The sequence below is a fragment of the Podarcis cretensis genome (assembly GCF_951804945.1).
Source record: "Podarcis cretensis genome assembly, chromosome: 15".
Lineage (NCBI taxonomy): Eukaryota > Metazoa > Chordata > Lepidosauria > Squamata > Lacertidae > Podarcis > Podarcis cretensis.
Window position 1 is genome coordinate 13522896 of NC_137185.1, and position 26124 is coordinate 13549019.

Below are 26124 nucleotides of genomic sequence, written 5' to 3' on the forward strand. Positions count from 1 at the left end.
GGTAATCGGTAGATTCTACAAGCTATTAAAGGAAAATATCAAGTGAGGGGAAGAAGGCTCATCATGGAGGATGTTGCTGCCAAACCAAGTTTATTTACTGGGGAGTGGAGAATGACACAAACGAGCTTCCTATGCCACGCCTGAAAAATTCCTGCACCTTCTTTTGGGTTCTCCAGAGCTGGGCAGCTGTAAACCAAGCATAACCAACTGCCAAGCCACAAAAATGAAGGCGGACCTAGTGGCAGGCAAGCTTAAATTATTGGCTGGGAATCATATGCCAGATTCAGAGTCAAAAGAGACATGTAGATATGCATAATTTGAGATTTCAACAAGGTCTAGCACTTCCAGATATTTTAAATATGATTTGGCATCCCTTTATTACATATACAGCAAACATTATTTTCAAAACAACCCTCATCACGTGCCTGGCAAATCTGGAACTATATGTGAAGATCAGTTAACACAATTATTATTTCTTCTACGTGAAGGCAATTTTTATTCTCATTTTTTCTTTCCTGACTTTTGTTACTTAACCCATATGTATCTGTACTTACTCTATGTGCCTATCTGGATATTTCACACACACACCCCCATCTGTTGTTGTCTTGGTTTTATATACATTATAAAATGAAATAAAAATTATTTACCAAAAAAAAAAAAAAAAGACAGACGTGGGGAATCCTTATGTCTAAATCCCCCCACAGAGGTCATATTTTTTATTTTACCCTAGTCTTCATTTGATGCATCAAACCAGTGTATCTATTAACTACAGTGGTACCTCAGTTCTAGAATGTCTCCATTGTCAAATGTTTCAGAACCTAAAAGTAAATGCTTCCATTTTCAAAGTCTAACAGCCTCCGCTGCGTGTTTTTAATTTTCTCAATTGCATTTGCAGCCAACCCTTTGCGCGTTGGTTTTCGAACATTTCGGAACTCAAGTGGTCTTCCGGAATTGATTGCGTTAGAGAACCGAGGTTTCCTTTCTTCCTGAAATATCCCTTTATAAAGCCTGGTGGGGGTGCTTTCGCCGAGGAAACTTAACTGCAAAGTTGCTAGGGCACTTCTCTCTCCATTTTCCTTCCCGCCCCCTGCCCTATTGCACAATAGTAAAGGTAAAGGGACCCCTGGCCATCATTAGGTCCAGTCGTGACAGACTCTGGGGTTGCGGCACTCATCTCGCTTTATTGGCCGAAGGAGCCGGCGTACAGTTTCCGGGTCATGTGGCCAGCATGCTTAAGCCGCTTCTGGCGAACCAGAGCAGCGCACAGAAACGCCGTTTACCTTCCTGCTGGAGCGGTACCTATTTATCTACTTGCACTTTGACGTGCTTTCGAACTGCTAGGTTGGCAGAAGCAGGGACCGAGCAACGGGAGCTCACTCCGTCGCGGGGATTCGAACCGCCAACCTTCTGATCTGCAAGTCCTAGGCTCTGTGGTTTAACTCACAGCGCCACCCTATTGCACAATGCTGGCATTAATTATCTGCATGTTGTTTATCATGGAACTTCAAAAGTCTGTGGATCAGGCCACGTTTCTTTTTTGTTTATTTCTCCCCTCGCCCCACAAAAAGACACAAACTTGTGTTTTAGGGAGTCCCACAAATATCCAGAAGCCACTCCTATTTTTAGGTGGCCCCATCTCTCTTCCAAGATGGTAGCCAGCGTGGTGTAGTGGGTTTGAGTGCTGGACTAGGACTGGGAGAGACAAGGCTTCAAATTGCCACCTGGCATAAAGCTCACTGGGCAACCTTGGGCCAGTCACTTCCTCTTTGCCGAGCCTACCTCACAGGGTCGTTGTGATGATAAACTGGGGGAGGCGGGATATAAATGTAATAAATAATTAAATACTGATTGACACTCAGCTAGCTTAAGTGTGTGATCTGTATTATATATGAGGGTAGTTCTGGCAACAGAGTAAGCCACAGTCCCAGGCAGATAAGAATTCTCTGAGAACTGCAACATTTCTCTTAATGCTGGTCTTTTTGTACGGGTTATAGGCCCCCAAGATTACTTCAACAGAAATTAATGAGCTTTAAAAACAACAACGCTCCAATTCCCTGAGCAAGTCAGAATCCCAGATTCATTTCTAGATAATGAACAAACCTGCAATCATGCAAGCCACAATAATGGGGGGGGGGGGCTGTCAAATGTCCAAGTGAACCACAGGTATCTTGCTGAGCAGCATTGTGCATTTTAAGCCAACCATGGCATTCATGGGTTTGCATGGAAATGAGGATAATACAGACACCGAATCTTGCCTGAAGAGTGATATTCACAAGACATCTGATTTCAGTGGTTTCCAAGTATTAAGCTTCACATTTCTAGTGGCACAGTTATAACATTATACACACTTGGGGTATTAAAACCTGTCAATCTGAACTCCAACACTCTTTTAAATAAGTTTTCTAGCTGAACTCCAGAACCTGAACTCAGATTCAAAGGCTTGGCCCCAGAGCACATGAAAACTGTCTCTGGGCATGGGCATCCACAAGTATTGAGAGCTCAACATCTAGGGATGCAGGCAAGTGTCTATGTGAGGTTTCTTATCTGTTTGGTGGACTGATTGTGAGTCGCTTTGGGTTAACCTGGACGAGATAAAGTGACTTTGGGCTGAGCTGGGTAACCCAAACTTCCCATCCCTAAGGAACTGCTTCCCCACCCCCCTTTTACCTTTCAAGCCAGTCAGTTAAAATATATTTTGTTTTATTAAAAAGAGAGAGAGAGAGAAGAAACACCAATTGTATTGTTATTGACTCACACATCTGACTAATGTTAGCGTTTTCCAACAATGTCACATATCCGGTAACATTGCTGGGAATGTGAACATCGCGGACCTCCTGGAGATTGCTGGCCGTCCTTCCAACAGCTACCGTAACCTGCTGCGGCATGTAACTCTGGTCGTTGGCTGCGACTGCAATCGAGAGGTGCCTCAGAATGACGTCCGGTTTCATCTTTAAACTGGAAGGCAAAGAGATTTCATTGGGAATGCGGGGGGTGAGAACAGGAGATTTTGTGGTGCCCAACTGAGCTTGCCTGACTTGCACTTATTCAGTAAAGAACACATTTATAAAAGGATGCCAGGCTTCTGTATCCACTGGGCCATACATATCGCACCAGTCCATGATAAAGATCAAACTCAAAGCAGCTTACAATTAAAAAAGAAATCATGAGAATTAAAGGCAAAGGCTTGCATCTAGCATTAGTCATGCCTATTAGGTCTTCTGGGCAGAACTTCGCTCAAATCACCCTAAACCTAGTAATAAAACAAGCAGCACATTAAAAACTTTATCAACAGTTAAAATCACAAGCAAGTTGACACTGGCTGTCCATCTATTATCAGGCCAGGATCACGTCTTAATTTATAAAGCCCTGAGCAACTTCAGCCCAGGGTACTTCAGGAACAGCCAGAAGCTTAATATCCCAGGCTGGTCACCGAGATCATCTGCATGAATGTCGCTGGTCATTCCCCAAGTTGGCAAGGCTCATTTGAGAACAAGAAGGAACCAAGCCTTTTGTGTAATCTGCCCAGCTCTGTGGAACCCTCTGTCACTAAAGATACAGCAGACACCATCTGTTTCAACTTTTAAACGCATGTGAAAACTTTTTATTCCTTCAAGCTTATGCAGGCAATTAAGAATACATCTTTCCACAACAGTTATCTGATTTTAACTTTTTAATATGTTTTTTATTGTGTGGTTTCATATGTACTTGTTGTGAAACACTTTGATATTTTCTTCATGTATTAGCAGTACAGAAATATTGTTATAAATAAGTAAGCAGGGGGAAGAATCATAGGAAAATATAGTGGTAGAAAAACCTCCTGCACAAAGTCTTTCACATCACTGTTGTTTATCCATGCTGTAACCCTAGTGGGAGCAATACTAGCTTTTGACAGTTAAGGTATTTTGTTTTATGGGACCCACCCCTTCTGTTCAAGAGAAGCTTCTGTTTTGGTTGAAATGGTTTTACCTGGTTTTGTAACCTTATGTTTATATAGCTGTAACCCATCCTGGGGACCTTATGGTGAAGGGCAGCTAAGGAATTTTATGAGTAAATGAAACAAACCACAGTTCTAGGGCTCAGAATTAAGTTCAAGCCAGGGATAGTGGTTGAAGTCCAACATCTGGACAGAACCACAATACCTCTCTTCTACAAGCTTGAGAGTCTTGTGTGAACCAGTTTCCATCCAAGTCAAACAAAGAAGAGGAACGTTCTGCTCTGGAAATCCCAGAAGCCTTGTTAATAATGAAATTCAGCCTGTCACTTACCGTATCCAGTGTGACCGAGCACTCCCATCAGACTGCCAGAAGGAGGAGGTCTCTCCATTTGTCATTTTGTCAATGTCTGCTGAATTGGAGGAAGTTTCTATGTGAGTGTAGCACTTTGAAACTGATTTGAGCTTGTCTAATTCCTGGTTTCCATTTAAATCACTCGGACATTCTGTAAAGAGATTGGAAGAAGCGGCAAAGACGGGTTAAGTAAAAACATTCATACCAGCATACTGACTTCTGCTTTCCTCTTCCTTCGTCCCCCCTACCTTCATGGCAATCTACGAGACCTTTGAGGAAGTGATTCTCTTCCATTTCCTTGCAACACGTTCATTGAGAATTTGCCTAGAGGAAAGGCAAGTAACCTCTCTCATCTAGTGTTTCCTTTTCTCTCTCTTTTTTTAAGGGCAGGTATTGGAACTGGCATCCAAACAGTACAAGTATCATCCACAGACTTAACTGTTAAGCAGACTGTGTGGATCTGGCTTCTGGTTTTTTTAGGTCCTTTCCCCTCTCTTGTCAGGAGCTCAGCCGCCCAGGTTCACTATTAAAGGACTTATAGAGCTGCCAACCCATAGGGAAGCCCACTCTGAGTTCCCGCATGAATTACTAATCTGGGCACACCTGAATAATTGGATGGGGGGGGGATGCCCAGAGCAGACACTCATACAGCTATGCAACAGGCAGCCTCCTCTGAAGGTAGATAATTCTGCTACGCCTCTGTATTCTGAGTGACTGAATGACCCACATCACAACCTATGCAGAACAATTACAGGTGCCTAGTGAAGGGTGATCTGGAGAAGACAAAAAAAGGGGGGAACCGCACCCATAGTAACAAAAATACCACACGTTAGTGAAATCAGAATTTAAACATGGTTCAAATAAGGGAGGCATAGACTGGCATCTCCATCTGCAGAGGAGCTTTGCCTCCAAGCATGTCTTGATACTGAACTGCTCAAGAAATTATCCTGACATGGATATTCAGAAGATTGAGAGGAAACACAATTAAGATTATAATTGCACCTCAGTGGCTGGCCCTGATTATAAACATTTTAGGTGAGAAGAGGACAAATCAACTTCCAATACCTTTTTCTTTTAGGAGGAGCCGGTCTAAAGAATCCTTCAGTACGGAAGATCGCATGGTGCAAATATTGTTGAAGTACTCCAAGACTGGATATGGGATGACTGTGCTGGCGATACGATGCCGGTGCAGGAACCTCAGGATCATGAAAGCATGGAGACTAAGGCGCTCATTCAACTCTGAAAATATGTCTACAAAACCTTGAGCAGGAAAGGGAAAGGCACTTAATAAGGTGCATACATATTTTGGTAGAGACAGAACATTTCCTGCTTCAGTTAATTAAGTGGCACTTAATTCTATCACTCGACTGGCTAGAACAGGAATAGAGGAATCTGTCACCCCTCCAGATGTTGGTCTACAACTCCCATCATGATGGGAATTGTAGTCCAACAACATCTAGAGGGCCACTGGCTCCCAATCCCTGGGCTAAACATGAGATTAGTTAAATAAACCCCACTCAAGTCACCACTTAGGTGCTTCCAAACTACGCTAGTGGAAGGGGGAAAAGAAGCAGCAGTGCCCCTAAGAAAGAAACCATATGAAGCTACTGATAATTAAAACCAGTGTGAGGAGAAGCATATTCAATCAGTGTGAGCAAGTGAGGAAGCACATTTGGCCCCAACGAACAGGCTGATGGCTTAACTGTGTGTGAACCAAGTAATCATTGTATCCTAAACTACTGAAACTGTTTTGATATAATCCCTACAGAATGGTATGAGCTGGTAGCAGCGTTTTTCCATGTTGTATGATTCTAGAAGTTTCTGGAAATATGACATGGCACTTGTTTAAAAATCCTAGTCCATTCCTAGGTTTGGGGGATATGTTTATGAACACGGGTGCAGAATCTCCCAAAATCTCCAGTGTTCAGAAACTGGGAGTAGCCACACTCTATATGACTATCTGTTCCTTACTTGGTACCTTGAATCATATCCTTAACCTCTTCTAGCTGTGAAAGACTGCTAAGACATCCTTCAACTCAACTATGGGGCTCAAATAATGCACACAAACTAGTGAAACATGATGTTAAAAAAAGAGAGAGAGAAAGACCCACAGATACCATTCTCTTCTCAGACCTTTTCCTAGCACGGAACTCACAGCCCTCTCGCAGGGTGCCTGAGGGTTTTTTTCCAGATTTAACAGTTTTCATATATTTTAGACATTGGTGTGGTGCTGTGGCTAAGAAGCTTGAGCTATGAAGCAGAAAATTGCTACTCTGAATCTTGCCTCTTATAGAAACTCAGTGTGGACCTTCAGTAAACGTCAATCTCCCTCTATCAACATTGATCTCCCATCTGTAACATGGGGTCAATACTGGCCTTACCTTAGCAAGACTGTGAAAGCACTATGAATATTTGAAAAACAAGCATTATTATTAGCTATGAGCTATTATACCCTGACTGTTTATTTTGGGTGTGCCCAAACAAAGCTACTAGAAACCTCGCAAAGGTTTGGCACTGCCTCATGAATCATGACCATGCACTTCTCAGGAAAACACGAGCAAGTCAACATGACAGCTCCTGAGTAAACAAGTGATTAAAAATGAACCCCTTGAACGGTTCAGGGTGAAGCTAGCAATGGTGATAGAATTGCACACTTGAGCTAAGTGAGATGCCCAATCAATGATTCCTTCTGCTATTGGATATGTTAGTTTTCACCAACCTCGTCTTATCCAGATGTTTTGGACTACAACTCACATAGCTATATATCAACTGGAGAATGTGAAGCTGCCTTACAGTGGCAGAAGAATCATCCTAGGGAGAAAGCCCCACTGCAAAGTCTCTCCCAACTCTACCTGGAGATGCCAGAGGTTGAACTTGGGATCTTCGGCTTGCTCTACCAACGAGCTATGGCCCTTCTCCGTTTGCTCTAACACCAGGCACCTTCCCAGGGGGCTACTGTCATGCTATCTTAAGTCCGTGGCCCATTGCATTAAGATAAATCCACAGAAGCCATCTCCCTTCTTCCTTCCCATTTCTTACCTGGGACAAGCGAACAAGCCTGCAGCTGCCTGATCACATGACTAAGCTCCCCTTGAAGATTGGCTCCGCTGGAGTTCTTGAGAGCCTCCAGCATGTTCTCCACATCCACTGTGCCATCACCCTCAGGATCAAACTGAGCAAAAGCCTGAAGGGAAAGAAAAAGAAGATCAGCAGTTAGATGAGCAGAGAGGGGAGATCCTCCTTTTATTGTGCCCACTGTCAACGTTCTTTAACTATCTCAAATGGAAAAAGCAATTTTCTCCATTGGCACAAAGTTATAGCACACTGGGTATAACTTGATTTAGAAGGTACAGTGGTGCCCCGCAAGACGAATGCCTCGCAAGACGAAAAACCCGCTAGACGAAAGGGTTTTCCGTTTTGGAGGCGCTTCACAAAACAAATTTCCCTATGGGCTTGCTTCGCAAGACGAAATGTCTGGTGAGTTTTTCCGACTTCCCCCCTCCTTTTTCTAAGCCGCTAAGCCGCTTATCTGCTAAGCTGATAAGCCGCTAAAAGCCTCTAAAAGCCGCTAATAGCGCTAATCCGCTAAGCCGTCAATGGGCTTGCTTCGCAAGATGAAAAAACCGCTAGACAAAGAGAATCGCGGAATGGATTCTTTTCGTCTTGCGAGGCACCACTGTAATCAATCACCTGTAGTGAATACTCATCTGATACTCTCTAGATGCAGCTGGCCTTTGGTGTGGTGACACTTTACCCTTTGAACTCCCTTCCGTTATATCTCAGGCACTTTCGTTATTGTCTTTTTGGCATCTAAACAGAGACCTTTAGCTCTGTTGGTATCTGTGGGATTGATTTTATGAATACAGTATTCAACTGTTTATATATATAATCGGCTTTTGAAGGGGGTGAACGCACACACACGCACACAACTTGTTTTAACTTGCATTGCCTTTTTGACCATTGGCTATAGGAGCTGTAGCTGAGTCACAGAAACAGCAAGTAGTTCAGAGATGCCCTCCGAGACCATGGTTTCAGCAGAGATTTGAAATGATTCCCAAAACTAGTAAGAGAATCTCACTGGTTGTTTATCACAGTTATTGCTTTAACAAAATCTTAGACTGGACATGATGTTCTGTTTTCTTGAGTCAGATGGATTGTCAGTACACTCCTGCAAACCTATTAAAAGTCGTAATAAACCAGTTTTCTCCCAAGCTGCTACTGCACTAAGGTCCTGCTTTGGGGTTTACGACAGGCATCTGGTTGGCCGCTCTGAGAACAGGATGCTGGACTGAATGAGCCACTGATCCAGCAGGCTATTTTTATGTCCTTAGAAAGGACATACTTTTTTAAGGTATCAATTTTAGCTTGTTCTACTTTAAGTTTCCCTCAAGATGTAACCCAGAAGGGACTAGATTGCGAGCCCCTTTTAGGGAGTGTGATCGACACAACTGAAATTGTTGTAATGCAACACAGGATAGGGCCGTCTGTAAACATACCTGAAGTGTCTTATGTAAGCAACAAGGTTGTTTGCTTTCACCAACTAAAGCTAGTCTCCCTTCTGGTCCTTTAACTAATCCGTGATGGCCAAAGGTTAGATATACACATGGCATCAGCATAAGGGCTCAAGGCCTACTTGTTTGAGCTAAAACAGCCATTTGAAAAAAAGGCAAAATTACTTTCTTTCCATGCCAGCCCATTTTGTACAACTGACTGTAACTTGTTCTACACACTGTTGCGTGTGTATCATTGCTGAACATGCTGCTTGTAAATGGATATGGATTATCCTCATTTCAAAGGTCAGCAGTGAAAATGCTTGTCACATGCTTAACCACAGCATGGGAGGACAGACTATGTGTTGGCAACCAGAGTGGTGTTTGGCTAAGTGACCTCCCAAGTAGCACCATTTAAACAAAGCTGGCCAGGTGATTTGTTTGCAGTGTACTACTGTCAACAAGTACATCCAATCCTAGTTTGCATGAAAAATTATTGTGATTTGTAGCTAGCTGTAACTGCAGAGACAGGGAAGTCAGTGCCATTTAGCTCTGGAAGCATGTATATTTACCTGCTCTGCAGTTGGGCTATAACCTTATCTGAACATGTACTCTCTGGGTGAAAGGCAGGGAACAGTTGCTAGGGGAAGTAAGTGTGTTCACCTGTCCCTTCAGTTCAGCCACAATCTCTCTTGATATAAATTGCTGAGCTGAAGCCATGTGTGGGTGGATTTGCTGGCTGATTTCTGGGGTGCCAAAGACCTCAGAAGTGACAGGTGTTTTATTTTAACATGGTGAAGGCATCTTCCAATTACTGTCCTACATTGGTTGACAGTTCGTTTCCATGCCCGATTCAAGGTGCTCACATTAACTGTTCTAAACCCTAAACAATTTAGGTCCCAAATTTCCAAGGGGACCCTTCTACTGAGCTTGACAGACCTGTCAAGCTCAGTAGAAGGGTCCCCTTGGAAGTTCCACCACCCTCGGAAGGTTTTTTGAGGGGAGCGGTGGCCCAGGAGAGGCCATTCTCTGCTGGAAGGCCCTAAACTGTGCAATTCCTTCCGCACAGAACTGTGTCCAGCTTATTCAGTATACAGCTTTTGGTAAATGCTGAATACACAGCTTTCCCCCCTGACCTTTGATACCTGAGATATGAGTTGCAGGATCCACCCTATTCCAGTGAATGTAGTCCGTTTTAACTGTTTTTAATTCTGAATTTTATGTAATAAAATGATAAATGATAAAAGTAGGTTAGATTGTAGTATTTGAATTCTCACCGTCGGTCTCAGATTGTGCCCCTATATAGCACAATCAGAAGTCAGGCAAAATTGTTATGGGCATGAGTGGTTGATTGGTAAAGGTGTTGTATGAGGTCGGGAAGACTTCCGCTGGTTGTTTGAATGGATAGAAAGCAAGGCTGTGCAAACCTTATGCTTTCATGTTGGTTAGGAGCTTACATCATGCCACCTTGGCAGCATTATGGGCTGAGCAAAGTCTGGCTGCTCAGCCTCACTCGCCTCGGAGCTCCTCAGTGTGTCTATTGCCTGACAACACCATAACAAGGGGGAAAATGCTCCCTGAATAAACCTGACACCAAATTATTTCTGATTATATGTACAAATCTTTTTGAGTACTCTTGTATATGTCTGTTTACACAAATCCCTTGAAAAAGCAACATCCATGTGCATGTGCTCTCCTCTACTGTCTCTGTGGGGTATGGGTTGATCCAGGGGGAGGGAGGCAAGAGGTGAGCAGAGGAGCTGGCAGCCATGGCATTTGATAAAAAATTCTAAATGTGCACAGAGGCCTGAAAAACGTTGATGTCCGCTGTCAATACTATATTCATCTTAATACTGCGTGGACCATATTAGGGGCTCTTACGTGGCAGAAAAGTTCCAAATAATTTTTTAGTAGACAATAAATAAACAAGAGTTGGAAGAGGAAGAAGATGGGCTCAGGAGAGGTGCGCAAAACGAAAGGTCTGAGGGAAAAGGAAGAGAGATGTTTTCTCCACAGTGTCTGGGATGGTGGATCTGTGATGCCATGTGGGAACACCCCAAACTTCTCCATTGATCCTCGGAGTTGGCTAGTCAAGCCAACCCCAATCACCCCACCCAGATTGTCAAATGACACACTCCAATTCATGACAATGAACAAGTGCCAGAGACTCAAAGTATACAGAATGCTGTACGGAGAATTCTTCAGAGCTGAGGGTCAACCTCTGAAGTGGTGCTCATCAACCGCATACAGGTTTATAGACACAGCTAAAGTGACTTGGGCTCCTGAGAAGTGAAGCTTTTTCTTCTTTAAAAGATAAATATCAGCATATATTACTTGTGCTCAAAATTTCAAATATATATCTGAAATGCACAAGCAAATCATCTGGGACAAAAACAACAAGTGGAGCTTTGACCCAGGCTTACAAGTGGCAAAGCTTCAGAGCCATCACCCCCCTTTTTCCATTCACTTAAGCAGGAGGAATCACAGTTCAAGGGCCCAGCCAGGCAAAAGCACTTCAGGAGGGTGCAGAGCAGGGGCAGTGAGGAGTGTGGCCTGGGTATGAGGCTTGACCCGCAGAGTTCTGAGGGTTGAATAGAGAGGCCTGGAAGGCTGTTTGTGGTCCTCAGGAGCATATTTGCAAGTGAACAAGGAAGTGTTGCAAAAAGGCAGAGAGCTGTGTGCATTGCTAAAGCCTAAGGGCCAGCAAAATCAAACAGTTTCCCTGCTTGAGCATCAGGTCATGTTTCTTAACAGGGTGTTGTCCCCTGAACCTTTGCCCTGAAGTGTTCTCTTTCTCTTCATACAATCAGGATTACATGTTACATAAAGGTGAAACTGTCCACACCCACTCTAAAGGCAATGCTGGCGTTTGCAGGCTGAAAGCAGGCATTTTTCAAACAGCACTTAAACTGCTTTTTGCATTTTCCACAACAACTGCTTGGATGTGTATTAATTTTAAATCAATTCTCTTCCATTTTCTGCCTCATATAAAACACACTGAGGAAACGGATATTCCAAACTAAAATAACTCATAACTCCTAGCATCACTTATGAAAAACAACCAGCATATGTTCTCCCATGTAGGCAAACATTGTCATGAACCCTGTTAAAATGAAAGGAGAAGGTTTATTTAATACTTCCCATAATTAACTGTTTGTGAAACCAATGTCCCATTCTACAGGCATTACCCCATTTGACAATCACACGCTTGTGAAGTCCTAAACAGCAGAGGAGAAACACAAAATTCAATCTGGGTTCTTATGAAATAATAATCTCAGTTTAGAAACTCCCCTAATTACCAGTATAACATACTGTAACTTCTAACTTCCTTTCATGAGCAGCAGCTTCTGCGAGAGATTGCAAGGTGACTTTTAAGGAGTTAAAAGCTCCAGCATATATGCTTCAAAACCACAGACACTCCTTTGGATTGGAAGAGGGCACTACATTTAACAGCATGGGAAAATATATCCTCTGGGTCATGCTTTCAACAGAACTGCAGGTTATTTATGGCCATGGGTCATATGGGGAAAAGGTTGCTTGGAAACAAAACTTAGTACTGGACCAAAACGTGTAACGTCAATATTGCAAGTCTCCAAAACACATTCAACCAGTGCACTAGCCTTATCATTTTATTCCCTCCTCTCAACCCCATATTTATGCTAACCTACCACAGATTCCATTATGCTACTTTAATAATTTGAAGCATTTGTAAATTCTGATTCTCATCTTGGTAACCTCTAAACCAGGCATAGGCAAACTCGGCCCTCCAGATGTTTTGGGACTACAACTCCCATCATCCCCATCTAACAGGACCAGTGGTCAGGGATGATGGGAGTTGCAGCCTCAAAACATCTGGAGGGCCAAGTTTGCCTATGCCTGTTCTAAACCATCGCTGGGGAGCCTCAGAACTCGGGGCCAAATTCTCTGTGGCCCCTGCCAACAACAGCATTTTAAATCTGCTTCTATAGGGCACACAGAGCCACTGCTGCGGGAAGGAGACCCAGGTTCACACCTGTCCACCCTCAGCTCAGGGCTTACAAGTCATACTCTTACCCTAAGATGCATATCTGAAAATGCAGCAGCCCACCACAGAAGATGGTTGTTGAGTAGACAACACAGATAAAGTAATATAAAGCATTTCACCAAGCCACAGAACTATGCAAAACTGTTAATAGCAATACTTCCATCTCAAATCCATTCCTGGGCAAGACTCAATAAACACACAGGATCTCACTCCCAAGTTTCCATAGAGCTGAATCGCAAGGCTACAATCCTACAATGCTGTACGTTTCCGAAAAGGAAGCCCTGAAGTGAACACAATAGTGTTTGCTGTAGAGCCCACTCTGCAGGAGGTGGTTGCTGTCCTGCCTTGTGCATTTCCTAAAGGAGAAACCCTAAACTGAACACATTGGAGCTTACAAGTGAGTAAATACTTGACACAGGAGTGCACTGCAAGGCCGCAGCTGCCATCTCTTCCCTGGGGAGTTAAGGCCCCAGAAACATGGAGTAGTTCAGTTCCAAGTATACATGCAAATAAACAAACGGAACCCAGTCACAATATATTAAGATGTAGAACACACGAGAATGGGGATAAGTGATAGAGGGTTTTTTTTAAAAAAAAAAAGTTTGTATCTTCAATTTTTCAAAGTTGCATTTTTTAAAACTTGAATTTGTTTTTGAACTTCTCTGAGCTGCTTTGGAGACCTTTTTTTTGACAGAATGATGGCAAAGATATAAACTCTAACAGCACAGAGAGGCCTGCATGGCAAGCCTGCCATCCTACTTTGCATGCTTCCTAAGAGTAAACACAAGAACACTTACTTGGGAGTAAACACCACAGAAGAGTGCATTGCAAGGCTGCCCTCTCTACTTTGCATAAGAGGAAGCACCAGAACCAAACACAGCAAGTATTACATAAGCATGCACTGCAAAGCTGCTGCCCTTGGGCACCTTTGCCTAGGGCAGCAAACCCTACTGAGCAGAGATTGCCCCTCCACCCTTCCTTTTGGGTGCATAGGCTATGCTGCTCAAACACGCATATGTAGATGCAATCCCCTCAAACAGAGGAAGCTGCCATGTTGAATCAAACCACTGGCCCATTTGGCTCAGTATTTTATACAATGAAGAGCAATGGCTCTCCTGGATTTCAGATGGGGGGGCGGGGTCTCTTTCCCAGCCCTATCTGGAGACAACATTGGGGACTGAATTTAGGAGCAGGAGCTCTGTCACAGAAAGGTGACCCTTTGCTTAAAAGTAAAGCAAGATTCTAGTCCTCATTTTTCTGAACAAAGAGCTGATTTAAAGAGGAATGTATGAAGCTGCCCTATACTGACAGTTGGTCCATCCAGCTCAGTATTCTGCACACTAACTAGCAGCTGCTTTCCAGTGTTTCAGGCAGAAGTCTTTCTCCAGCTGTATCTAGAGATGCCAGGGATTGAATCTTGGAGCTTCTGCATGCAAAGCAGGTACTCTAACAGTGCTTCAGGTTTAAGTGCCATTTGGACCAGCATCTGAGATAGCTAGATTCAGAAAAGTTTCCTCCTTAAACAGCTGGAGGGGATGTGTGACATGTCAAGAAGGAAATGCCTTACTTGTGAGTGGTGGTGATAAACATGACTACTGTATAGCACTAACAGGTTGCTCTAACATTTTTAGGGATTCTAGTCCTCGTTATTCTAAATAAAGGTCTAGTTTACATAATAACATCACAAGCTGCCTTATACTGAGCTCATAGTGGTTCATCTGGCTTTATATTCTCTCAACCCCAGAGTCATCCGCGACTGGACCTAACCGTCAGGGGTACCTTTACAACTATTTGTAGCGGCTCTCCAGAGTCTCAGGCAGGGAGCCTTTCCCCAGCCCTGCTGGGATATGCAAGAGACCAAACGTGGGACCTCCTGCACACAACTATAATGCTCCACCACTGCCCTGTGCACTTTGCCCTAAAAATAAAGCAAGACTCTAGTCCTCGTGATTTCAACATAGGCTGCTTCAAACAGGAACCTAGGAATCTGTCTTATACCAAGGTAGACCTCCGGGGGTCCACCTGGAGGAGGTCTCCCCGCCCCCCAGCCCTGCCTGGAGATGCCAAGGGCGGAAAGTGGGGCCTCCGATGCACCTGCTCCACGCACTGAGCTGCCACCCCCTTCCCCATGGTGGGGGGGGGTGGTGTCTCCCGCTCACCTCCTCGCTCCTGGCTCGCTCCTCGGCGGCGGCGGCAGCGGCTTCCCCTCCACTCCCGCCTCCCCCTGTGGCGGCTGCCCCGGCGGCGGCTGCCCCCGCTGCTCCTCCTCCGCCTCCTCCTCCTGGCGTCGGCCCGGCGCGGGCCTCGAGGGCCTCGCAGAGCTGCTCGAGGCTGACGGCGTGCTCCCCGCGGCCCAGGCGCTCCTCCAGCCAGCGCACCAGGGCGGCGTGGTGGCGGGACAGCAGCGGTTCCGCCGAGGGAGCCTCGCGCAAGCGGGCCGCGGCCTCCTCCCTCAGGCGGGCCTGGCCCAGCAGCACCGACGCCGCCGGCAGCAGCGGGGACGGGGACGAGGACGGCAGGGAGGCCGCCGACGGAGGCGCCGAGGGCCGGGCGGCGGCCGGCGAGGAAGAGGACGAGGAGGCCGCCGCCGTCTCCATGGCGCCCGGCGAGGAGGCCTCCCTGGCGGCGGCGCCGCTATTCCGGGCGCCTCCTGCGGTGGCGGCGGCGCAGGGCGCCGTTTCCTCCTCCTCTTCCTCGCCCTCGCTGTGGCTGCCCACGTTCCCCATGGAGCGCCCGAGCCCGGCTTCCTTCTGCCGGCCGCTCCTCCTTCAGCTCGTCCCTGCGGCTTCCCTCAGGCCGCCGAACTTCCGCCAGGGCGGCGTCGCAAACGCAGGCTCGCCTAGCGGCCGTTTTGCGTCACCCGGCCGCAAAGCAGCGCCGAGGACACTAGCGCGCGTTCAGAAGGGCTCGATTTGCGGCAGCGTCGCCCAATAAGGAGATGGGTTGTCGGCTTTGCGGCAGCGTCGCGTACAGCGTTGTCGGCTTTGCGGCAGCGTCCCCTCCTTTTAGGGAGGGGAAGGAACTGTAGCCTCTATGGTTCGGAATATTGTGGCGCCGCCACCAAAAATTACAGTAAATACAGAATGGGAAAAGCCCCCTGTGTCGCTTTACGGCAGTGTCGTAAACCCAGCCTCTATGCTGTAATAGGCATATTTACTAAAAACATAGGAAGCAACCTTATACGTACCAAGTCATAGGCCACATTCCGTTAAGAGGGCCACATTCCATTCAGGCATAGCTGTCAACTTTTCCCTTTTCTTACGAGGAATCCTATTCGGAATAAGGGAATTTCCCTTTAAAAAAGGGAAACGTTGACAGCTATGCATTCAGCGCGGAACCAAAAGCAAAAGTGGGAGAAGCATATGCAAATTTTGCATTTGTACAATAGGCTAGTTTCTACACACTTGCCTCTTTGATTATTATTAATCACATTTATAGCCCACCTTTTTCTCCAAGGTCAAGTTAACATACATAGTTGTCCACCCCATTTTAGTCCCCACAACAACCCTGCGAGGTAGGTCAGGCTGAGGGGCAGTGACTGGCCCCCAAGGTCACTCAGCCAGCTTATGGCCAAGTAGTGGATTTGAACCCTGGTCTCTCCCAGGTTCTATCCTGCCCCTCTTAACTGTTACACAAGGGTTCTGAAATCCTCTATCCAGCCAGGCAAATGATTCAGTGTCACATTTCAAGGATTCATTCCAGCCAGGCAAAAAGAGTCAAGAAGGGTGCAAAGCACAACCCAAAGACTGCCAGAGTCAGAGAACAAGCAGAACCAAAGAGCAAGACCACAAATGTTACTTATATGGAGCATCTGGTAACGCCGCTGCCCATCCAAAAAGACTCCCAGAGTGGCTTACTACAGTCCGTTGAAAACCACACAGCCCCTGTCAGACAGGCTTACAATATAAAACAAGAAGAGCACAAGAAAAACGGGGATAGAATAATAGGGTGGAAATCAAACTTGGCCCCCAGAAGTGCCTGGGGGACGTGGTCTTTTGGCAGAGCTGATGGCATGACCTCTGCCTCCCGTTGCTCCAGCACTAGAGCTCCCTTAGGCCTTGCTGCTCAAGCAGAATCCTAGATGGCAGGTGCTAAGTTGTGGGCGAACATGTCAGACGACACATCAATTCTTTAAACAGCTCTTCTTTATTCAGATGCCAGAACAGAACTAGGCTGAGGAGCTCAGTCAGCCTGCTTATATAGCGCTCCAGAACAATGCAACTGTTGCCATTTTTTAAAACTATCCAATCACTGAACGTCACTTTTCGATCCTTCATTTGCATACAAAACTATCCAATCACTGAACGTCACTTTTCGATCCTTCATTTGCATAACTATCTACAGTATCCCCCTGCTGGCCCAGGGTGAGAACTTCAGTACATAACAGCAGGAGAACCCTTTTTATCCCCCTCCCAGCCCAGGAGGAGCCAATGGCCAGCATGGGAGAGCCAGCCAGCGGGGAAGCTTCTTCCCTGAGAAGCTGTAGTGACACTGCTGGCCACGTGGGGCAGTGGTCCGGCAGCTCCCAACGCTTTACTGAGAAGCTGCAATGATGCGCCTCACCGCTTGGGGCACTGCTCAGCCGTTCCCGAATCTTGTTTTATTTAACCATTCCTAACATTTTTTCTCCTCGCATTTTCTAAGCTCAGTAACTGACTGACCCAGGGCAAGTTTGCCAAAGATGATCAAAGCTATTGGTCATAGAAGGGGTCCTAAGAATCATCTAGTCCATCACCCTGCTATGCAGGACTTTTGGCATACAGTTCCCCATCCAGTTTGAAACCATGCCAGACCCTGCTTAAGCTTTGCAAATGTGCTAGCAATTTGACCACCAGGTCAATCTAACTGGGTTATAAACATGACTTTACTTAAAATGTTAAAGGATAAAGAGTTTTGATCCATGTTTTTAAAAGCATTATATGTGGCTATATCATAAGCATAAATGTATCTAATAAACATTACCTTGCTAGGTTACCAAATACAGAAGCCCTACTGCTTCTTCTTATCAGAGATACAAACTTATTAAAACCATGTATTTTTAATTATGACTGTGGAGATGGGATTAAGGAGGAATGCTGTTTCTGGCCAGAGAGACTCAGGATTTTGTATGTGTGTGTGTGAACCACTTTATCATTTGTTAATTTTATATGGGCAATTAGTTCTGTGATAGGAATTTTATGGTCTTAAATATATGGTAATGTTCATAAGTGTACCAACCAAGCACGTACATAGATCAGCCCTTTTTCCCTTATGGGATATCCAAGAGCCCATATAGAGTCCTTACGTGGGTTCCTATTGGTAGGAGAAAATAACAGAGGCCAACCAGAGAATATTGAGAAGCAAAGCAGCTAGTAAGCCTGATCTTTATTAAAGCTGTTGCAACAGGGTGCTCCTCTCACACACAGGAGGACGGAGGAGGACCCAGAACAAAGGTGTGCCAGCCCTTATACTGTATAGGCATTTTAAATTCCCTGCCCTGGAGCTCAAGACCACCCCTCCATACATCATACATACATCACAGAAGGGGTGTAACCCCGGACCACCCCCCACAAACATCATACCTACATCACAGAAAAGGTGGTCTACAACAGAAATTTGAATGTTGTTGTTTTTTCTGTCTGCCAGTATTAAGTTGTGGGTGGACATAGCAGTTGACACAGAGATTTCTCCAAGTGGTTCTTAATAAGCTGGAACTGAACTGAACTGAACTGAACTGCTCAGCCGGCCTACTTTTATAGGCAGCCGGCTTTCAACACTGTAACAACAACACCCCAGAGTTTTCTGCCTAAATTAACTTACGTGGATGTGAGTGAAAACTATAAACACAATACCCCTGGTGGCCAGGGTGAGAACATCAATACATAACACCCATGCATAACATGCCTTCTCTGATTGCCTTTCCTGGTAGTCTGCCCATTCCTTTGAGATGGTGATTTCCCAATTCCCGAGACAAAGGGAAGGTCCCCTCCCTCCTCGCAGAGAAAACATTTAGTCAGTTTGGGAGTCAGAATGGTTTCAGGACGGTCTTCCTGTGCTCCTCCAGACATGTGGTCCACATATCTATGTATGTGCTTGGTTGGTACATTTATGAACATTTATTATATATATAAGACCTTACTTTTTTTATTACAAGGCTGCCCTAGAGGGATTTCAGAGCTGAATCCTTTGCTTCTTGGCTGCAAAAAAGCAAGTCTGAGAAATAATTAGCATTGCACAGTCAGCATTCTGAAAGAGGCAGGCTTCTTTCCGGTGCCAAAGTTCACTACGCTACAGGAAGACGGGGACATTACTTCTCTGTTAAACATTTAAAAGCGCTACAATAAATTACTTCACTGTTAAAACATTTAAAAACGCACAAAGGCAGACCAGTATCCCTAGGAACTTGCAGAAGTTGCAAGCTGTGCTCCGTGAAACCATGGCCACTCGTCTGTTTGAGGACAGGGCTCACGCTGCTATTTATCAAAAATACAGGTTTTCCCCGCAGAAGAACCTACAGGGTGTGATCTTCTCGTACCTGGAAGAAAAGGTAAGAACATAAAAAAAATAAAAATAAAAATATGTTTATGACCTTTGTGTTTGATTATTATGACCTATTTTTAAGATAAAAGGGAAATTCATGGAAGGAATTCGAGTCGACCTTAGAAAAGGATTTAATATTTATAAGAAAACTGGATAAGTAAAATTTGGCCAAGTAATAAGAATTAAGTATTTTTTAAAAAACATATATATATAATAATAATATGTAAAGGATGAGAGATATGAACTTGCTGAGCTAATTTAATTGAATTAGGATGTATGAAGGGGGGGGTGGGGGGAGGTCAAGAACTGGGGTTAGGAAAGTAAGGATATGAAATTTTATATGTGTTGTCTTTGTCTCTGTGTGTGTGTGTTTGTGTTTATAAAAAGTGAAAATTCAATAAAAATTTTATAAAAAAGAAAAGAAAAGGTAAGAACATAATAGTGTGTGTCAGTCTGAACTTATACCAGTTGGCATAATTTTATATAAAAGGAGAGCTGCATTATGACCTTTCTTGACTCTGATACTAGTCTTTATCCTGAAGATGTCCTGGAAGGCTTCCTGGCCTTCTTAATACTTTTTGGAAAAATTAGCATGGTCAATGACTCTTCCTGCGTCAGCTGATAGATGGGGAGGCTGAGCAACCTAAAGCAAGGCCCTGCTATTCTACAGTATTGCTTTGCTGCCCAAAGTAAATATTCTGTCTCTTTCATTTCTTGTAAACAACCAATCGTTGTTCCTTTTCAATGAAAACGTCCAGCAGGCATAAGGCTAAGGGTAAACATATATTCATAACAAACAAACATTAGAACTCTAGCAAAAGGTCTTAGACCTCTTGGTACTGTGCCTAGGTAGTAACAAGGGGGTGGCAGTGATATAAGAAGGCCAACTCCCCATCAAAGGGACCCAGTATCCCTGAAGTCCATTACGGGTCAGAGAAGAACAAGTGAAGGCAGGAACCAACTGAAAGAAGCAGTTTTCTCTTGAGACACAGTTACTATCACCCACTGTGCAAGGAGGCGAGAGGGAACCCAGAACAAAGGTCCCTTGGGGGCTACCCAGCTGGTTCCTCCTGGCATTCTTCTGCGTCCAAGCAGCCCATGACATTTTGGGTTAATTAACAGCTGGTTTCACTGTGTTCAAGTGAAAACTGCTCATGTCTCAGACCTAGCTGGGTATGGCCTTGGGTAAGTCAGGAGTGGGAAAGCCGTGTCCCTCACGATGTTGTTCCTTTGACTACAACTCCCATCCATGCTAACTACTGGCCATGCTGGCTGCAGAGAACAGGGGGCTGTACTGTCTCAACAACATTGGAGTGGGTGGGTGCAGGATCACAGGTTCCCTAAAAGGTAAAGATAAAGGGACCCCTGACCATTAGGTCCAGTCGTGGCCGACTCTGGGGTTGCGGCACTCATCTCGATTTATTGGCTGAGGGAGCCGCCGTACAGCCTCCGGGTCATGTGGCCAGCATAACTAAGCCGCTTCTGGCAAACCAGAGCAGCGCACGGAAATGCCATTTACCTTCCCGCCATTGCGGTACCTATTTATCTACTTGCACTTTGAGGTGCTAGCCTTGCTGACAATGACCTGGCGATGCATTTCTGAGATGTGTCGCTATCTTTTCTCAGAGAGTGAGCCCTGGGCAGCTGGCAGTCGACGTGGGTTGTGGCTCGGGCCAAAGCACTCGGATGCTGGCAAAACATTTTGAGAAGGTGGTCGGGACAGACATCAGTGAAGCTCAGATCGAGGAGGCCAGGAGAGCTCCACAACCGCCCAATGTCTCTTATCTGTAAGTAGGAGCTGACCTCACACGTGTATGGCTGAGAGAAAGCAGGCAGGAAGACCTTTTTCTCTCTCTCTCATCACACTAGAACTCTTGAAGCTGAATGTTGGAAGATTCAGGACCAACGAAAGAAAACACAGCTTCATGCAGAACATGTTTAAACTATGGAACTCCCTTCCACATGAGGCAGGGATGGCCACCAACTTGGAAGGCTTTAAACGAAGTCTAGAGAAATTAAGGAAGAGGGCTATCAGTGGCTACTAGCCACTATGCCTCTGCTGGACCTACAAGGTGGGCAGAGTGAAGGCCAGGGTGGCTGAGAGTTGTGAAGAGAGATCCCTCTCTCACTTCCAGAGCTACCACTCCATACCCGTCAAGTGTCCCAATTTCACTCGGACATTCACAGATTTACAGAAGGGAATGGCGTTCCCAGATCAGTCTTTTTCACAGGGTACTCTGGAAATTGTGAGGGTAATAGGGGTCTCTCCTAACAACTCAGCACCCTCAACGAACTACAGCTTCCAGGATTCTTTGGGGGAAGACATGACTGTTTAATGCGGTATTATCGCAAATGTATTTTTTTTTTTTTTTGTGATGTAGGTATTATGTATCTGAGGGGTGGTCTTAGGTTACACCCCTTCTGTGATGTATGTATGATGTTTCTGGGGGTGGTCTTGATCTACAGGGTGGCAATTTTAAAAGTCTTTATAAGGCCTCATGCGCCATTTTTCTGGGTTCCTCCTCTCTCCTGCGGGTGAGGGGAGCACCCTGTTGCAACAGTTCAATAAAGATCAAGCTTACTAGCTGCTTTACTTTCTCAATATTCTCTGGTTGGCCTCTGTTATCTTCTCCTACCAATAGGGAACCTATGTAAGGACTCTATATGGGCTCTTGGATACCCCATAAGGGGAAAGGGCAATTTTTGTTTACAACACACCCAGGTTTTGTTTGCGGGTTTCCCATTGGGGCATCTGGCTGGCCACTGTGAGAACAGGATGCTTAGCCAGATGGGCCTTGGGCCTGATCCAGGAGGCTTCGAACAATCACCTTGCCATCTCCTCCCACAGGGTGTGCCCTGCCGAAGACCTCCCTTTCGAAGACGGCTCTGTGGACCTGGTCACGGCGTTTGCGGCCGTCCACTGGTTTGACGGGCCTCGCTTTCTGAGGGAAGTGGACCGAGTTCTCAAGCCGTCAGGCTGTGTGGTCTTCAGCTCCTACAACCGGCACATGCAGTTGTGTTACAAAGATTGTACAGACGAGTTAACAGAGATCTTCAGAGAGGTCAGTCCATCGCACAGGCCTGCCTGCCCGGACCTCGGACCTGAGGTCTGCCCTCAGGCCACAAATTTCAGGGCCATCCCTGCCAGTTTTCTAGCCCCAAATGTCTGTGGGGTTGTTGTTTTCAAGTGTCTTTCCTGCAGAAGGACAGAAGAGTCCTTCAGTCTAGGTTAATTGAGCAAACCTACAAGTCCTGGATGCATTTTAATCCCTCCTGCAAAACACTGGCACTATGGAAAAGAATATCATTTCAGGGCCCAGGCGAGGACAAGAAGGGGATAAGAAAAATTCATCCCACCCTCTGAAATCTTTGCCATGAGAAGCTCTTACGGTCAGCTTGCTTTACGTTTTTTGGAGAAGTTTTAAGACCTTCCTATGCAGAAAGATTTGTGACTGTGTGGCTATTTTCTGTTAGTTTATTACAGCAATATTTATAAAGCCAGTTTCTACAAAGCACCATGACTTTCAACACTTTTACCAACCCCCACTCAGTGATTAAAATATTCCATATATATATACACACACACCACATAAAATAAAAGACCTCCAAGTGGTTTACAGTATTACAGTCAAACCTCGGCTGTCGACCATAATCCGTTCCAGAAGACCATTCGACTTCTGAACATTCAACAACCGAAAACACAGCGGAAGCCTCAGTACAATAGAAAAACTCAAAACAGAAGCCGCGTAGCATGTTCAGCTTCTGAAAATCGTTCGAAAACCAGAGCAGTTACTTCTGGGTTTTCGGTGTTTGGGTGCCAAAATGTTCCAAAACGGAGGCATTCGGGAACCGAGGTCTGACTATAATTTGAAATATCAATTTAAAAAACATTAAAAACCTGTTACATAAAATAAATAAAACTGACCATTTCGAACACTTATAGCTACTAAAACCTGGTTAGGCATGCGGGACTGAAAAAGTTTTTAGCCAGATATGTCAATGGGCAGGCAGTTCCCAAGTGCTGCCACAATAAAAGATTGATTTATTGTAAGTGCTGAATGAATGTTACGTGACACTTGTGAAAGGACCAGTTTCGCAGATCCCAGCCATCAAATGGGCACATACTGGGTGACAGTCTTGAAATACATTATTCTATAGGCTGCCACACCTCACACATTTCCCTCAATGCTTTTAGTCTTTCCATATAGAGAGTATCTGCATGTTGACCATTTTTCTACTCCGGATTTCTGCACCTTTAACAGCTCAGCATCCTTTTTTATGCAGCATGTTTTGAACAGTGAGATTTTTGCAAGCATAAAAGAAATGACTGTGGCTTCCCACCCCCCACCCATTCTCTCCTTCTCTCTCTCTCTCTCTTTTCCAGATCCAAGACCAGCTTCTCACCTTTAAAAATGCAAAGATCAAATCACTTGAGAATGATTACCAAGAAATCTTTGATTCTTTGCCATTTCAGGAGAAGAAGAGGTGAGTGGATCAGGCCCTTTTGTACAATGCGGTGCATGGACCCAGCCATGCCAATCTTTTCAATCTCCTGCTAAAAACATTTCTGTTCCACCAAGCTTATGCAAACTATTAAGAATGCATCCACAGTTGTTAAATGATACTGGAACAATGCTGTCAAAGTCATTAAGTTGAACAGCCACACTCTCCTGAGCAAACATACATATGATTGACACCACTTCCGTAGTCAAAAGATTTCTGTACTCTCAACTCAGCCCCGCACTTCTCCTAAAGCTTTCTGCTTCTTTCCAGGATGACGGATATTTTCGATAAAATTCCCCTGAGCGTTGCTGACGTAATAGGATATATCCAGTCACTCTCGCCGTACCAACGTTATCTGGAAGCCCAGCCTGAGGAGGCGAAATCACTTCTCCAAAACACAGAGCGAAGGTGACACAATCTGTTCGCTGGAGTAAGCCAAATGTGGAAGGGCCAAGGAACCATGGTTAAGTTCACTAGGAGAGTTGTGTTGAAGTCTTTAGCCTGTGATGTTGCATGTCTTTTCATAGATGGCATGCAGTAGAATTTACGGGTAGCTGTTCTCAGTACGAGATGCCAGCAAAGCAGAAGGGCTTGGATTTCCATATTTTTTCCTGCTATGAATATTCAGCTCCAGTATGCACGTTGTAATTTTTAATTCAAAAAATTCCCATGTAGAATAACAAAATTGTAGAGTTGGAAGGGACCCCCCCTCCCCCAATTAGCCCTGGGATGGAAGTAAGAGATAACCATGACTAGAAAAGAATGGCAAACCAAGTTGGTGACAAAATTAACTGGGAAGCTCAGAAATCAAGAAGACAAGAACTTTAAGAAAGAATGGGGAAAGTTTATTTACGAGACTACTGTAAGCAAGTTAAAACATTAGTAGGATTTTAATCACAATTGTAAAGTAACAGTAAGTATGGATAATTTAGAAGGGTAAAAATTTGGATTAGTATTGATATGCAGTTGTAAATATCATTAGGACCCATAGAAGGGATGGGTGGGGGAAGTCAGGAGATTCAGAGTAATCTAAATATTTGGGTTTTTTTGTTACGTGTTTATACTTTTTAAAAATCAAATTAAAAATTATTTTAAAAAGGAAGGGACCCCTAAGGGCCATCTAGTCCAACCCCTGCAATGCAGGAATCTCCGCTAACGCATGTGAGTGGCAAAGTCAGGAGTGTTGCCAGATGCCAGTTATTCATTTAATCTGTGCATAAGCCATGCTTCAAACCTTATGCCGGCTTTATGTCATCAGTCCCATTTCCCCACACCTGCCGTTTGCCACATTTTATTGTACCAGTTTGTCGAAGAGGCAGCCTCCCAAATTCTTCTAAGTATCTTGCCATTATGCGCCTGGCTGCCGTCAAAAGACAACTTTTTGAACCGTGAAAAGATGGAGCGGTGCTAGCTCTGGACATTTTGAGGTGTTTCGTCCAGTAATTCATTTCAATGAATCCCGGAACTGAACCCTGGTTTCTGCTCTCTTGCTTTCCTTCCCCTAGGTTTCTGGAGACAATGGGCGTTTCTTCCCGGGATACCCAGCTGGAGTTGCGCACAAAGCACATTTGCATCTTGGGCTGCAAGAGCTCCTGAGAGGAATGTCAATCTAAATGCACTAATGGACTCCAGCTCTATCAGTTGTGAAGACAGCAGGTTGTGATTCCAGGGTTCCATTGATTTCAAGGAGAGTGGGAACTAGATGCTATCAAAGGGCCAGGAGCCTTCTTAAGCCAGCACCTCCTTGCAACAGTGACTGGTCTGTCTCCTTGGACCTTGTTCCAAAAGCTCTCTGCAAACGATCCATTTAGCCCACTGATAAGAGCTGGCAAGCTGTTGGGTGAGGAGGAAGAGAAAAGGGTGTCAGGGAGACTCCCCCTGCCACCCACATGCTGAAGCAGAAAAGAGAGCTGGGTGTCGGAACGGTGTTAGAACTCAGTCCTGAGTTCAAATCCCCATTCATCTATTGAAGGTCACCGGGTGGCTTCCTCTGAAACTGGAGGTCGGTGTCATCTTTTACCTGTTCCTCTCATGTAGAATCATGTGCATTGAAGTTTATCGTGTTAAGAATCTTTTCATTTGGTATCATAATAAAACAGAACTGAGTTGAATAGAGAATTCATTGTTTTTGTTTGTTGTTCGTTTATGGCTGATGTAACTCACATAAAATGAAATCAGCTTAAAACCATGGCCATAAGACAATTTAAAAAAATAAAAATCCAAAATGAATACTGAATTTCTCTTGCTGCTTTTATTTGTCTACGTTATCTGCTCTCTATTTGAAAAATGCAACCTCTCTACT

General features: G+C 44.9%; 2 protein-coding genes across 4 annotated transcripts in view; one reads left to right on the forward strand and one right to left on the reverse strand.

Moving 5' to 3' along the window:
• ZZEF1 (zinc finger ZZ-type and EF-hand domain containing 1) overlaps positions 1-15623 on the reverse strand; it is a 78247-nt gene extending 62624 nt beyond the window's left edge. The window contains exons 1-5 of one of the 2 annotated variants that reach the window (XM_079955332.1): positions 14960-15623; positions 7326-7470; positions 5352-5546; positions 4266-4437; positions 2756-2955 (exon numbers count right to left, since the gene is read on the reverse strand). In XM_079955332.1, coding sequence (XP_079811458.1) covers positions 2756-2955; positions 4266-4437; positions 5352-5546; positions 7326-7470; positions 14960-15526 — 1279 coding nt within the window. In that variant the 5' untranslated portion in view covers positions 15527-15623. The remainder of the gene's footprint in view (positions 1-2755; positions 2956-4265; positions 4438-5351; positions 5547-7325; positions 7471-14959) is intronic. The other variant, XM_079955333.1, reaches the window with a different exon arrangement.
• A 3241-nt stretch (positions 15624-18864) lies between these two features.
• The window catches only part of LOC307204251 (putative methyltransferase), a 35336-nt gene continuing 28076 nt past the window's right edge, over positions 18865-26124 (forward strand). The window contains exons 1-6 of one of the 2 annotated variants that reach the window (XR_013833547.1): positions 18865-19326; positions 20946-21106; positions 22168-22381; positions 23704-23804; positions 24093-24230; positions 25328-25767. Coding sequence is in view for 1 of the 2 variants with exons in the window: in XM_079955851.1 (XP_079811977.1) it covers positions 19216-19326; positions 20946-21106; positions 22168-22381; positions 23704-23804; positions 24093-24230; positions 25328-25418 (816 nt within the window). In the remaining variant the exon portion in view is untranslated. Of the gene's footprint in view, positions 19327-20945; positions 21107-22167; positions 22382-23703; positions 23805-24092; positions 24231-25327; positions 25941-26124 lie in introns of those variants that run through there. The other variant, XM_079955851.1, reaches the window with a different exon arrangement.